General features: G+C 37.2%; 2 protein-coding genes across 3 annotated transcripts in view; one reads left to right on the top strand and one right to left on the bottom strand.

Moving 5' to 3' along the window:
* PRORP (protein only RNase P catalytic subunit) overlaps positions 1 to 14,062 on the top strand; it is a 132,453-nt gene that overhangs the window by 79,043 nt on the left and 39,348 nt on the right. The gene's annotated exons all lie outside the window — the stretch shown is intronic.
* Positions 164 to 13,527, bottom strand: LOC125909051 (60S ribosomal protein L23a-like). The gene is made up of 3 exons (XM_049611968.1): positions 13,489 to 13,527; positions 13,090 to 13,289; positions 164 to 690 (listed from the first exon to the last, which is right to left on the bottom strand). The coding sequence occupies exons 1-3, from the start codon at positions 13,525 to 13,527 to the stop codon at positions 237 to 239; spliced, it is 693 nt and encodes a 230-aa protein (XP_049467925.1). The 3' UTR covers positions 164 to 236.

Below are 14,062 nucleotides of genomic sequence, written 5' to 3'. Positions count from 1 at the left end.
TGGTTGTGTTTCTTTTATATTTTCTTCAGGACTAACAGCCTAATAATGCTGAACAAATGAATACTGTCAAGCCATTTACCTAAGGACGCCAGAGCCTTTTGGGCATGCGCCTACATTTATATCCTACATGACATAAATGCTGAAGTGTTTTCCTAGGCCTTTTAACTCTCTACTCTTTTTTTTTTTTTTTTTATGTTGAAAAAATTTATATTTAGATTTAGCCAGCTGGACTCAGTTTAGATGATCCCAATTTTGTTGGCAACATCCAAAGCATCATAGTCAGGAGCCAGTTGAACATATGCTTTCTTTTCTCCATCAGGCCTGATCAGAGTGTAGACCTTGGCCACGTCAATGTCATAGAGCTTCTTCACAGCCTGTTTGATCTGGTGCTTGTTGGCCTTGGCATCCACAATGAACACAAGAGTGTTGTTGTCTTCTGTTTTCTTCATGGCTGACTCGGTAGTCAGGGGGAACTTGATGATGGCATAGTGGTCAAGGTTGTTTCTCCTGGGGGCGCCCTTTAGAGGATATTTGGGCTGCCTTCGGAGACACAGTGTCTTGGGCCCTCGGAATGTAGGTGACCTGCGGATCTTTTTTTTATGACTGTGGACGACTTTCAGCACTGCTTTCTTGGCCTTCAAAGCCTTTGCTTTGGCTTTGGCTTTGGGAGGGGCAGGGGCTTCCTTCTGCCTTCACTGCCATCTTCATGAAAGGGATTAACTCTCTACTCTTAAAAGAAAGTTTTTGAATGTAAAATAAAAGACCTTATAGTTTTATTGAAAAGCCTTACTTCCTGAAGGCAGAATTCAGATAACAAATATAAAGAACTGTAGTTGTCAGAAAAAAATACTTTCTTCACTATTATTATGCATACATTAATAGTTCATTGTCCTGTTCTCCACCAACAAAGAAACTGCAAAGTATACATTTTAACAGCGATGGTATCTGGAACAGGCCTCCTAACCCTCTAGTTTAATCCTTATCAGCTACTATTCCATGCTGAGACAATGCTTCCTGTTTCCCTTTTTTTTTTCAACATTTTATTATGAAACATTTTTAAAATACATTAAAGTTTAAAGAATTTACAGCGAACATCTGTACACCCATTTCCTTGATTCTACTATTAACATTTTACTATACTTGTTTTGTTAGCTGTTTGTCTTTCTTTCATCTATTCATTAATTAGTGTGGATTTTAAAAATATATTTCAAAGTAGATTATAGCTGTCTATACCTATTCTCTTTGATCAGTTTATATTCCTGCCCAAACTGGCTGGATTCAAGTGCGCAGACATGACCACTTCTTCTGACTCCTCTTAAGTTCTTAACGCATATTACCAGCCTTATTGGTACAGTGCTGTCAGCTTATACAGAGTGGTTTTCACAGAACAGACCAGTAACATTCTAGAGTAACATTGTAGATCAGCACTATTCAATAGAAATATAATGTTAGATTAAATCTTCTAATAGCCATATAAAAAAATTAAAAGAAACAAGTGAAATAACATTAAATCTTATTTAACCCAGCATGTCCAAAATGTTATCATTTCAGCATGTAATTAATATTTTTTAAATTACTGATGAAATATTTTATACTCTATGTGAATAGTAATTTTCATAGAAATCCAGTGCACCTCAATTCTACTTAGTTATATTTCAAGTGCTCAATAGTAACGTAGCTAATTGCTACCATATTGGACAAGATAGTTCTAGACTTTTAAACCTCAGGAGTATATTTCTTCTGATAAATGTCCATGCCTGAATATAATGACTTAGCAATCAATTTCCTAATGAATGCAAAAGAAGTAGTGGTATGTATCACAGCAAGCCATACCCTTTTGTGTTGAGGTCATTTTTATTCTTAGTTCCCTTGTTAGAAACTTATTAGTCCCCCCCACTCTAATCATTTCTCTTGATTTCTTGGCATCAGTACTTAGAGTTGAATTGCATTCCCTATAGCAATATTTAATGTATTTTTTATTAGTTTTCTGCCCCCTACCTCTAGTTTCAAGCTGTGCCAGTTTACCTTCTTCCATTTTTGCTAGAGCAGAGTCTCTAAAACAGATAAGATCTTTATATTGCAATTGTAAAAATAAAAACCAAATGCTAGTGTTAAAATATTAACCAGCATAGAATTATAAAAATTAAAAATTAATTAATGGTGAAATTGTTCTGTATCCTGATCGTGGTATTGATAAAACTCATAGAATTGCATATGTGTGTGTGCATGTGTGCACACACGCACAGACACACTCAAACTCACAAATGGAAAAAAAGAAATTGATTAGGTGTTACGAAGTTTTGACTAGGAGAAAGACATTTGGCTGAATAACTAGAAGAATCTTCCTATGTATAAATTGAGTTATCGTTAATTATTTGTTGGAAGACATCTAAATTCTTTCTTTCTTTCTTTCTTTTTTTTTCCACTAACAAAATATTTAATTTCAGGGGCGCCTGGGTGGCTCAGTCGGTTGAGTGTCTAACTCTTGATTTTGATTTTGGCCCAGGTCATGATCTCACAGTTCATGAGTTCAAGCCCTGTGTCAGGGTTATCCCTACTTGGGATCCTCTCTCTCTCTCTCTCTCTCCCTCCCTCCCTCCCTCCCTCCCTCTCTCTCACCATCACCCTCCCCCTGCCCCCCTCTCCTGGCCATGCTCTCTCTCTCAAAATAAATATATAAACTTAAAAAAAATCTAATTTTGGATAGTGAAGATGCTTCATCTCATTCTCTGTTTTCAGAATGGATGAGGAAAAGTCAAAGTTATATAAAACATTTCTGATTTCAGTTACATCTGGGTGGTTTTCATTTTTAACATTTAGCTCTTAGTTAGGAGTCTTGACTAAGCCCATGGAGAAGAGTTAGACTGGGAAGTCAGCAGAAGTGGCAGGAATAGCTAGTATACTGACAGTGGCAGAATTTCGTAAGAAGAAGCTCATGTTGGTAAGTGTTAATTATCTTGAAAATCAACACATGTGACTAGCTAGAAATACCTGAAACATTGCCTAATTTAGATACTAGATAAATAAACTAATTTAAATATCTGGAATACTTAGATATGCCCACTAAACTTCTGGAAAGAAAAAAAAAGAGCACAACAGTTCACCTCCTCCAGTTTTCTTCAGTAGAACAAGCCACGATAGGCTTTATGCCCACATCACATTGCACTATAATGGACAGTCATATATATAGGATTAGCTCAGTTGCTACAGTGGAACTGGTGAACAATTTTTAGTGGGTGTTCAACACTGTAAAGATTAATTTTCTGGTTTTTCTTAGGTACCCATTTTGTTGTCTTCACATTTCACAATCACCTTGTTCGTTTGTTTTTCTTTGTTTACTGGTTCTCACTTTGCTTTCTCTCTTCCATGAGAGCAGAGACCTTGCCTCTTTTATTCACTGCTATATTCCCAGTACCTAAAACCATGCCTTGCAGACAATAGCTGCTCAGTAAATGTTTGTCAAAAGAATTAATGATTCTTTTATAGATGCATCAATAGACAAATAACTATCAATCAGGAATAAGTATCATGTCCCCAGTATTCACTATACTTCAAAGGCTGTTAAAATGCTGCTGATGATAGAAGCCATACATTATTCTTTCATTCAACACTTGTCACATGTATTTTTTTTTTTTTTTTTTTTTTTTTTTTTTTTTGCCAGTCATCCTTCAAATAAGAGGAAAACACAGGGTGTTCTTTCAAAGAATACTGCCTGTCAGGGAAGCAGGTATACTGTTGAGATCTACAAATAGGAAAATAAAGGCTGAAATAGTCCCTATATTATTTATATTTTTAGAAAAGAGTTATATACTGTTTCTTTCCCTTTATGAATAGATAATCATAAACCAGCCTAAGTAGTGAAATTGAAGGACTTTACGCCAGAATAATATCCCAGTACATTAGGTCAGTTATCTGATAGCAGATTTTTTTCAGAAGCCCCAAACTAATATTGAATCTGTTCTCACTAGAGAATAGATTTAGAGAATAATTTTTTTAGAATTAAACAGAATGATTTTACTCTCTTATCTACTGTTGCTTTTTATAATTTTTTTTTAACGTTTATTTCTTTTTGAGACAGAGAGAGACAGAGCATGAACGGGGGAGGGGCAGAGACAGAGGGAGACACAGAATCGGAAGCAGGCTCCAGGTTCTGAGCCATCAGCCCAGAGCCCAACGCGGGGCTCGAACTCACAGACCACGAGATTGTGACCTGAGCTGAAGTCGGACGCTTAACCGACTGAGCCACCCAGGCGCCCCTACTGTTGCTTTTTATAAGAAGGATGTATTATTAATAGACAGATGCAAAGGTTGTGAGGTATTATAAATTCTTTTTTTTTTTTTTTTAATTTAGAGAGAGAGAGAGATAGGGAGCAAGAGCAGAGGAGAGGGGCAGAGGGAGAGATTGAGAATCCCAAGCAGTCTCCATACTTAGCGTAGAGCCCAACACGGGCCTCAGTCCCACAACACTGGGATCATGACCTGACCCAAAATCAATAGTTGGTCACTCAACCAACTGAGCCACCCAAGCGCTCCTATAAATTCTTATTCTGATTTGTATCAAGCAACAGGCAAGAATGGACGTGCCCTTCTAAAATAATACTTTTATTTTTATTTATTTAAAAACTTTATGTTTATTTTTGAGAGAGAAAGAGAGAGTGCAAGTGGGGGAGGGGAAGAGAGAGAGGGAGACACAGGATCTGAAGCGGGTGCTGACAGCTCAGAGCCTGACGCTGGGCTCAAACCCGTGAACCATGAAATCATGACCAGAGCCAAGGTCAGACACTTAACCGACTGAGCCACCCAGGCGCCCCTTCTAAAATAATTCTTTTAAGTGGCTGGGTGCCTAGAGTACTTTTTGAGTTTAGGCTCTCATACTTACCAAAGAATGGCAGAGTATTATTATTTTTTAATCTTTAAAAAATGTGTTTAGGGGCGCCTGGGTGGCTTGGTCAGTTGAGTGTCCGACTTGATTTCAGCTCAGGTCATGGTCTCACAATTTGTGAGATCGAGCCCTGCATCCGGCACGGCACTGACAGCATGCGGAGGCTGCTTGTGATTTTCTCCCTCTCTCTCTGCTCCTTCCCTGCGCGCGCGCACACACATACACACACACACACACACACACACACACACACACACACTTTCTCTCTCTCAAAATAAATAAGTAAACTTTTAAAAAAATTTTTAATAAAAAAACTTTCTAATGTGCTTAATAAAAAATGAAAAGAAAAAAAATACTCTGGTTAGGATCTAATGTGGGGCTCTATTCTCAGCTCTGCTGCTACCTCCCTTTATGATTTGGGTAGTTTCCTTTTTGAATTTTATAAATTCCTATTTATAAAATGAGGAGACCAGGCTTAATATACTAAGAGACTCTCAGTTCTAAAACTTAGTGATTCCAGCAGACTCCCTGTGAAAAACAATGCATTTCTTCCAAAAGAGGGTGCTGTGGTATTTCTGAGAGCTTTAGCATTTTCTTGAAAAGAACTGAACAGAGGTAGAATCTCAGCTTAATTTTATGTCTTCAGACTACCAACCTTTGAGAAATAGCATCTCATACCCTAAATTTATATAGATAAGGTAATATAAACCAATTCTTAATGTTATTGATGCTTCTAAAAGCTTTTCCTTAATGTTGACTTTAGAAAATCTGGCAAATAATATTTCAAAGAAAAAATTTTCAGTACACATAATCTCAACACTCAGTATTAATATTTTGGTGTATTTCTATTCTTTTTTTTTTGTCTCATTCAATTTTTTACCAGTGAGTGTGTATATGTGGGTGTGTGTGGGTGTGTGTGTATGTAAATATATATATGTATATGTATATATATATGTATATGTATGTATGTAGAATGTGTGTATATGTATATATTTAGATCTTTGATCTATTTCAGTTAATTTTTATATATGGTATAAGGTATGATCTAGCTTGACCATAAATGTGAATATTTATTTCAGTACCCTCAATTCTATTCCACTGATCTGTATGTTTGTTCTTATGTCAGTACCACATAGTGTTAATTACTGTAGCTTTGTTGTAAGTTTTGAAAATGAAAAATGTGAGTCTCCACCTTCTTTTTTTTATTGTTTTGGTCATTCTAAGTCCCTTAAATTTCCATGGGAATTTTTTGGATCACCTTGTCAATTTCTATATAAAAGCCAGCTGATGTTTTGGTATAGGGATTACATTGAATCTAAAGTATCTTGTTTTCACTTGTATTTTTTAAGTAAATAATGGGACTGACAGTTTTCATGTTTGTTAGCAGTTTCGATTTCTTCTGTGAATTTATGTTATTTCTGTAAGTTTATATGTTTATGCTTTTTTTTCTGTTGGGCCTAAAATTTATTTTGTTTGTATGCATTCTTTATAAAGCAAGTATATTGGACCTTATTATATTTATTGCAAATATTTTCCCAAGCTTTTAGTTTTTAAGTGGCCTAATCTAATTTTTTCTTTGTTTCTTTGGAAAATTTCCCCCTTCCTAAATTCATTCTTGTTAGGAAATCAGATGAATCTTGGCCACTGTGGTCCAAAAAGCCATTTAGAGGTAGATTACATTTTTAAACTTATTTTTAAAATATATAAATAGAACTGTTTTATTAGTCCTAAAACAAAAAAAATTTTAAATACTTTATAATAATTATATCAGAGATGTTGTCAGTCTATCCTAATTCCTTAGTTTTATTTTGGGGTTGTTTTTGATTCCCCCTCTGCCCCACACCCCACAACAAACCTCACCAAAGTACCTTGGTATAATTTGCTAGATTTACTTGGTGTTAAAAGACTTTCCTATGCACGCACACATCACTGGGTTTTCAGTAGAGCAGTGTAACTTCAAATTTTTACATGTAACCTCCTTCAAGATTCCCGTGTTCTTTTAATTCTGAGAAAGACTTTGATTTGCCTTGCCTTGCCTGTGTTCTCTGTTCTTAGTTATTTTCCTGTGTCAGAAACTGTAAGAGTGGCTATTCTTTTTTCATTTTCTTTTCTTTCTTTTTTAATGTTTCTCATACTAATTAGCCAGCTTCAAGCTACAGAGTTTCTTCTTATTTTTTTTTCTGTTCAGTCCTCTTCATTCTCTACCTCTTTCATCTCCTCCTTTCTAACTTGCTCTCTAAAGTAGAACATTCCTCGTTCTGTCTTAACCAGGAGTGTTGAGACCGGATAGCATAGCCCAGGGGTTCTTAAACTTGGCACTATTGACATTTTAGGCCAGATAATTCTTTGTTTGAGGTTATGTTGTTCATTGTTGTTGTTGTTCACGCTTAGCGGGATCCCAGGCCTCTGCCCACTTAGATGACAGTAGCACTCCCTATCCTCTTTCCCAGTTGTGAAAAACAAAAATGTCTATAGACATTGCCAGATGTCATGGGGGCAAAAATCATCTCACCATTAAGAATCCTAGAATTGACAAAGACGAACCAACTGTTCTCCTTCTAAGATGTAAATTCCTATCCCAACCATATTTTCTTCACTACCTTTTTCTTCTTTACTCCCAACCCAAAACCAAGTAAAATTCTTTCTTCCTACCCACCAGATCTATACCTTGATGCCATTTGAGAAGCAGCCCTCATATTATTCATACCATATATTTCGGCATTGTGTGCTCTGCCCATGCCACTATCTGTTAATCAAGTGACCTTACATCTCTCTGATTGCTTCATCTATATAAGGAGGACAAATACCTACCCATTGGATTTTAGTGAGAATTAAATTTAAAAATGCAATTTAAATGTTGATAAGTGCTCAGTTAATAGGTGATGTTATCATCATCATCACCATTCCATTGCTTACCTCCTCTAGTGAGCTGACTCTGAGATATCACATGGGCACATCTCAAAAATTTTCCCAGATTCTACCACTCTACTCTTATTTCAAGCTAAAAATAATCTCTTTCTCTTTGGAATTCCTATTTTGTCTCTGTCTTGTAACATTTGCCACTCGTTATGTTATAGTTTGTTTTTGTTGTTGTTGTTGTTTGTTTGTTTTTTTAATTTACATCCAAGTTAGTTAGCATATAGTGCAATAATGATTTCAGGAGTAGATTCCTTAATGCCCCTTACCTATTTAGCCCATCGCCTCTCCCACAACCCCCGCCCCCCCCAGTAACCCTCTGTTTGTTCTCCATATTTAAGAGTTTCTTATGTTTTGTCTCCCTACTGGTTTTTTTTTTATTTTTTATGTTTATTTATTTTTGAGAGAGAGAGAGAGACAGAGTGCAAACAGGGGAGGGGCAAAAAGAGAGGGGGACACAGAATCTGAAGCAGGCTCCAGGCTCCAAGCTGTCGGCATAGAGCCTGATGCAGGGCTCGAACTCACAAACTGTGAGATCACGACCTGGGCCGAAGTCAGATGCTTAACTGACTGAGCTACCCAGGCACCCCTCCCTCCCTGTTTTTTATATTATTTTTGCTTCTCTTCCCTTGTGTTCATCTGTTCTGTGTTTTAAAGTTCTCATATGAGTGAAGTCATATGATATTTGTCTTTCTCTGACTGACCAGTTTTGCTTAGCATAATACCCTCTAGTTCCATCCACGTAGTTGCAAATGGCAAGATTTCATTCTTTTTGATTGCTGAGTAATACTCCATTGTGTATATATACCACATCTTCTTTATCCGTTCACCCATCGATGAACATTTGTTACAGTCCATGTTTTTTCTTCCCTACATGTCACTCTATTTCTTGCAGTTCTCTGTATTTTCACCTTTGTGGCTCAACACATTCTCACATAGTACACTGTCATTAAATATTTTGAACAACTAAATAAATTTAGACACTGGTGGACCAGCTCAGGGTAGCCTGTTAACACCAATAGAATAATAACTTCGGAGACACCATGACAGATGGCTTAAGAGCGCAGGAGCAAAGGTATCTGGGTTTGGATCTCCCAGATCTGGGTTTGGATCTGTCTTTCTTATTATCTGTGTGCAACCCAACTCCATCACACACTAGGCTCTTTGATAAAATGGTTTTGTGATTAGCAAATAAAACTTATATTGGAAGGAGAAAAATATTCCTTTTTATTTAAAGTATTTGGTCTTATGAAAACAATTTCGAGGTGTAAAAATCACTGGTGACATATAGTTAAGATTTATTCCTTTTTCTTAGTTGTGCTATCCCCCTTTTTAATTAACAATCCAAAAAGTGTGAAATTGGAATGTCATTATTTTTGGGTATTTACAATTTCTTTAAAGGCTTAAGAAATAGTCACAGATTTTTTTAAAGCCCATTTTGTAAACTAATAGCAAGTTATGGGCAGAGTAAGATGGGCCTACAGAAACATTTTTTTCTACAAAGGGACATACAGCATTTATGAAAGTTAGTGGCCTACACGTGACATTGTTTAGACACTGAGTATTTGAAAAGTGTTTGGTGGACCCTCAGAAGAGCATACTTTGTCCCTTACCTGCATAATTTGGATTAGCTACCATTTCCTAAGTGACCATACATGACATTTGGATGTAGTCCACATCTAAATCCTACGTGTTAGACATAGCTTCATGCATTTGTTAAAGATAAGTTGATACCATCAACTTCACAACATTACCAGTTAATTTTTTTGTAGTTTCTGTATGCCAACAGAAATGCTACTTGATTGTATTAAAATACTTACCCTTTTCTTTACTGCATGAAGAGTAGAGGTGTCAGTTTCAGGAAACATCGCAGAAAAGCTTTCCTGAGTGGTAGCTTTCCTTATGGTCTCGGTTTTTCCGGTTTTCTGGTTTTTTTTTGGTTTTGTTTTGTTTTGTTTTTTTGCTAAGCAGGAAATGACTAGAAACAAAGATTCTTCAATTTAGAAGTTCTCACAAATCTACTTGTCTCATTTCTCCCTGTCTCCATATTCATGTCTCTTTCTCAGTGTCCCTGACCTCTCTCCTTCTGTCTCTTGTAGTCCTTGGATTTAGGACTCATCTGGGTAATCCAGGATGATCTCACCTTGGAGATCCTTAACTTGATTACATCTTGAAAGACTCTTTTCTCAAACAAGTTCACAGTTTCCAGACATTAGGACATGGATATATCTTTTTGAGGTTCACTATTCAACCCCACACCCTAATCTCACTCCACTTCCTGCCAGGTTCACTTTGTAACATCCTGATAAGAAGCTGCAATGTTCATGGTCATGGCACATTCATCATTTCTCATCTCTACCTATCTTGTTTATGAGCAGTTCTAAAGGGTAAAAAGTCTTCTTTCTGTTGAGCCAAAACCTGTTCTGGGATAATATTTGACAGTGGGTTCTAGATCTCCTATAAAGCTATATGGGATAAGAAAAACTTGTCCCATGATTCTCATGTTCGGGGAGAATAACACATGTACTGCTTCTCTAGCATTCTGACACAGTCTTCTAGGGGTATGAGATCCTTTCCAGCATATATACTACCACCATCACCCTCCAAAAAAAAAATCCCATTAAAAATATATTAAATGAATATTTAATATCATTGTGAGCCAGTTGTGATGGACATGTCATGAACTTCCTCCAGGAGGGTGGAGAATGGACAAAAGATTGAGAAATGCAATCTCAACCTTCTTCCTCATGACAGCCATTCAGGTAGATGAGGACAACTATTTATATTTCCCTGAGTCTTGTTTTCTGGAATCAATACTTTTTATTTCATTTACTCCCCTATGATATGGCTTCCATACCTTTCATTCAGAAAGTATTTATTGAGGGCCTAATATGAGTCAGGCACTATGTTAAGTATTAGAATGATGTAAGGATGAATATCCCAGAATCTGTGTCATCTAAGACTGTAGTTTGGGGGAGGATGTAAACAAATAAATTGTAAAACATTGTGGTAAATATTTGGTAAGCTTACGTATAGGATACTGAGAGAGCATAGAGGAATAACTAAATCAGTAGTGATGAAGTGAGATCTAAACTGAGACCTGACAATCAAGAAGAGAGGAGGGAGGCAGGGCAGATTTATGTTCCAGGCAGAAGGAGCATCCACATTCACTTCCTATTTTGGAGCCATGCCCTCCCACAGGGGAAATCAAAGATGGCTCCAAACAGTTCTTCTTGTTGCTCCTTGGAACCAAGGGGCAGGCCTGAGGCTGGGGTAAGAATGAGGCACTCACCTCAGCTGTAGTATTTAAGGAGATGCCCCAAAATGCAGTAATTAATAAGGATAAATGTTTTAATGCAATATTTTAAAAATCACAATTAATGTAAAAAAATCCATGATGGGAGTGCCTGACTGACTCAGTTGGAAGAGTATGGGACTCATGAGCTCAGGGCCATGAGTTTGATCCCCACATTGGGTGTAGAGATTACTTAAATAAGTAAATAAACTAAAAAAAAAAAAATCCGTGATGAACAAAATATCGAAATTTTACAGAAAAACTGAATCACTGTTATTGATTGTCCCTTTTGTCATAGGCACCGGTATGGCTTGGCATGGCACTATTATTGAACCTGTCTTTCTTTAAATTTTGATATTTTGTTCATCGTGGATTTTTGTGCATTGGTTTTGATCGTGCAAAATACTGCATTAAAGTACTGTTCATCTTATTCAGTGAATTTTTTGGTGTCCCTTTAAATTTTGTGCCCAAGGCAAGGGCCTTAGTCACCTCATTCTGGTCCCAGCCCTGTAACTAAAACGGACATACAAGATCCATGCTTAGCCAGGTGGGCTTTTCCTCCTGGGACTTTGACTCTGGAGGATATAAAGACACAGATGCGGTTAGAGACATTTCACAACGGCAGTGGAAGTCTGAATCCTGCCCTACTGTGACTGTGGTGTGTGTGCCTGCATGACATACAAGCATGCCCACCTGAGGGTCCAGTGGCGGGCCCCAGAGGCAGTGTCTAATTAACCACTCCTGTGGCATGACCTTGGTTGTGTTACTACTCTGACCTTCTTTGGTCTTGTTCCTCTTCTGAGCTGGTGTTGTGGTATTCGAGATTTATATTTCCTTCCTTTTTGAAAATTAGTCATGTTTGTTTATCTCCAGACTTCCATTCTTCCTTCTTTAGAGATAACCAGTAATGGCTGCACAATTATATATATACGTTTTCTTGGTATCTTAGGATGAAATTCATCCAGGCCTAGAAAAATGAACTCTCTTGGAGTAATTATTTTTTTCAGTCACTTCTCTTGTACTTCTTTTCTCATTCAGTCTTTTGTGCAGCATTTCCAACTTGAATATAACTTGGAACTTTTATTTTCTGTTGTCCATAACTTACAAATTGTAATAGTCATTGGACCTGAATATATGAACAGCAGAGATTAAAGGATGCCAGGCTCAGTGGATCTCACCAAAGACCAGCACCAGAGGCATCCATGGATGAAAACAAATGATACTCACCAAGAAACAGCTGGGAGACATTATTCAGTATTTATTACACTCAGAGTCCAGTATTTGGAAAGAATGGCCTCAAAAATTGGCATATGTGTAACAGTACTACAGATTTGGTTCAAGAACTTCAGAGCATATTCAGTAAAAGCAACAAAAAGCTCAAAATAACAGTTACCTACAGAAAAAGTCATGAGAAATACGGACATACCACTCAGATCCACTAATGGGGCTAGCCCTGTCTCCCTGATTTCTGTAGATATCTGGCACCCCCAGTCCAAGTTAGCATGTCCCGATTTTAAGGTCCCCATAGACCACTCTGATGGCCATAAAATAGCTTATTTTGGATACTGCCAAGTCCCTAACACATACTGTCTTTGCCCCATTTTGTACTCTCAAGTTCTTTTCCCAGGCTGAGATTCTAATTCTCTGGTCTCTTTGCCAGGTAGAACTTAACCAGCAGTTCTGACCTGAAGGAGAAGCAGGGTGGGGCGGAGGGGGGAGGCAGGGAAGAGCAGGAAACAAAAAGGTCATGTGCTTAGGAAAAAAAATAATCTCCTTCTGGGCATTAACTTTCTTGATGTTATTGTAGTGAGTTTGCACCACTTTTTGTATTCATCCTTTAATAAATGCATCTCTACCTGTGTTTAATTTTTTTCTTTAGTTGCTTCTCTCCTTTTTTTCTCAATAGAGTCAATAATATTACAATTTTGTTTTTAAAGCCTTACCTTCCACTTGTCTTAGGTTATACTCCCTGTTAGAATTTCTAGCTTGGAATTACTCCATACTATGTCTGAACACTTTGACATTTTCTCTCTCAGGGTCTAGGGTCCTCCCATGGGAAATGTTTGCTTCCTTTGCTCTTACAAAGTCCAGACTAGTGAGGACCATCATGTCTTTTAAAGCCGTTGTCACATCATCTATAGTTTCCTCCTCGACAGTCTTTATACTCCTGAATAGCAGTTCTCTTTGTTGTTTCCTCTGCTGAGAAATGAAATTGTCAATATGATATCAACTTATCAGGTGCTCTACTTTTACCAGAATGAAACCTCTCACCCATGCTGGGAGAGGTGACATTTCCCGTTACTACTGTATATCGTGTCTATATCTGTTTTGTAATCTGTATTAGAAAAGCATCACAGTTCGTCAACCACAACAGCATCTTTAGAATAGAACATACCTTTCCATTGTCATGAGTCTCAGTGACACTTGCCTCCATGTGTTAACCTTTCAAGTTTTCCTTTTCTTGTTATCCATGTTCTAGAGATTGTTATTAGGAATAAGGCCATTATCTTACTCTCCATCTACTTGATTTTTCACTGATAAATTATTGAAAGGCTCTACTATAGTATTCTTTAGGTATTACACCAGCACCTCTATGTGGGAGCTCTTCTTGATTTTACATGGTCTTATTGAGACTTCAGACCCCACTCTATCCGCAGCTTTAACGTGTACTGTCATATATCTAACAGTGGAAATGATGCATATCTTCTTATATCCTCTCTCTATGTATTCCCCTGCCATGTGTGTGTGTGTGTGTGTGCCCTTTAATTTCTTTAGGGTCATGGCAGATTTGGAGGCAGTGAACACTTAAGCACCCTGAGTAAGAGGTATACTGTTTCCTGGATAACTATCTTTTAACTAAAATTATAGAAACAGAGTTAGAAATCATAGCAGGGGGAATGAAGGACAGACAGTAAAGTCAAAGCAGCGCTTTTTCAAAAACAGAAAACCATTTTTTAAATTATACCTAG

The sequence above is a fragment of the Panthera uncia genome, assembly GCF_023721935.1.
Source record: "Panthera uncia isolate 11264 chromosome B3 unlocalized genomic scaffold, Puncia_PCG_1.0 HiC_scaffold_1, whole genome shotgun sequence".
Lineage (NCBI taxonomy): Eukaryota > Metazoa > Chordata > Mammalia > Carnivora > Felidae > Panthera > Panthera uncia.
Note: the sequence above shows the minus strand (reverse complement) of the source record. Positions and strands in the feature narration are given on the sequence as shown.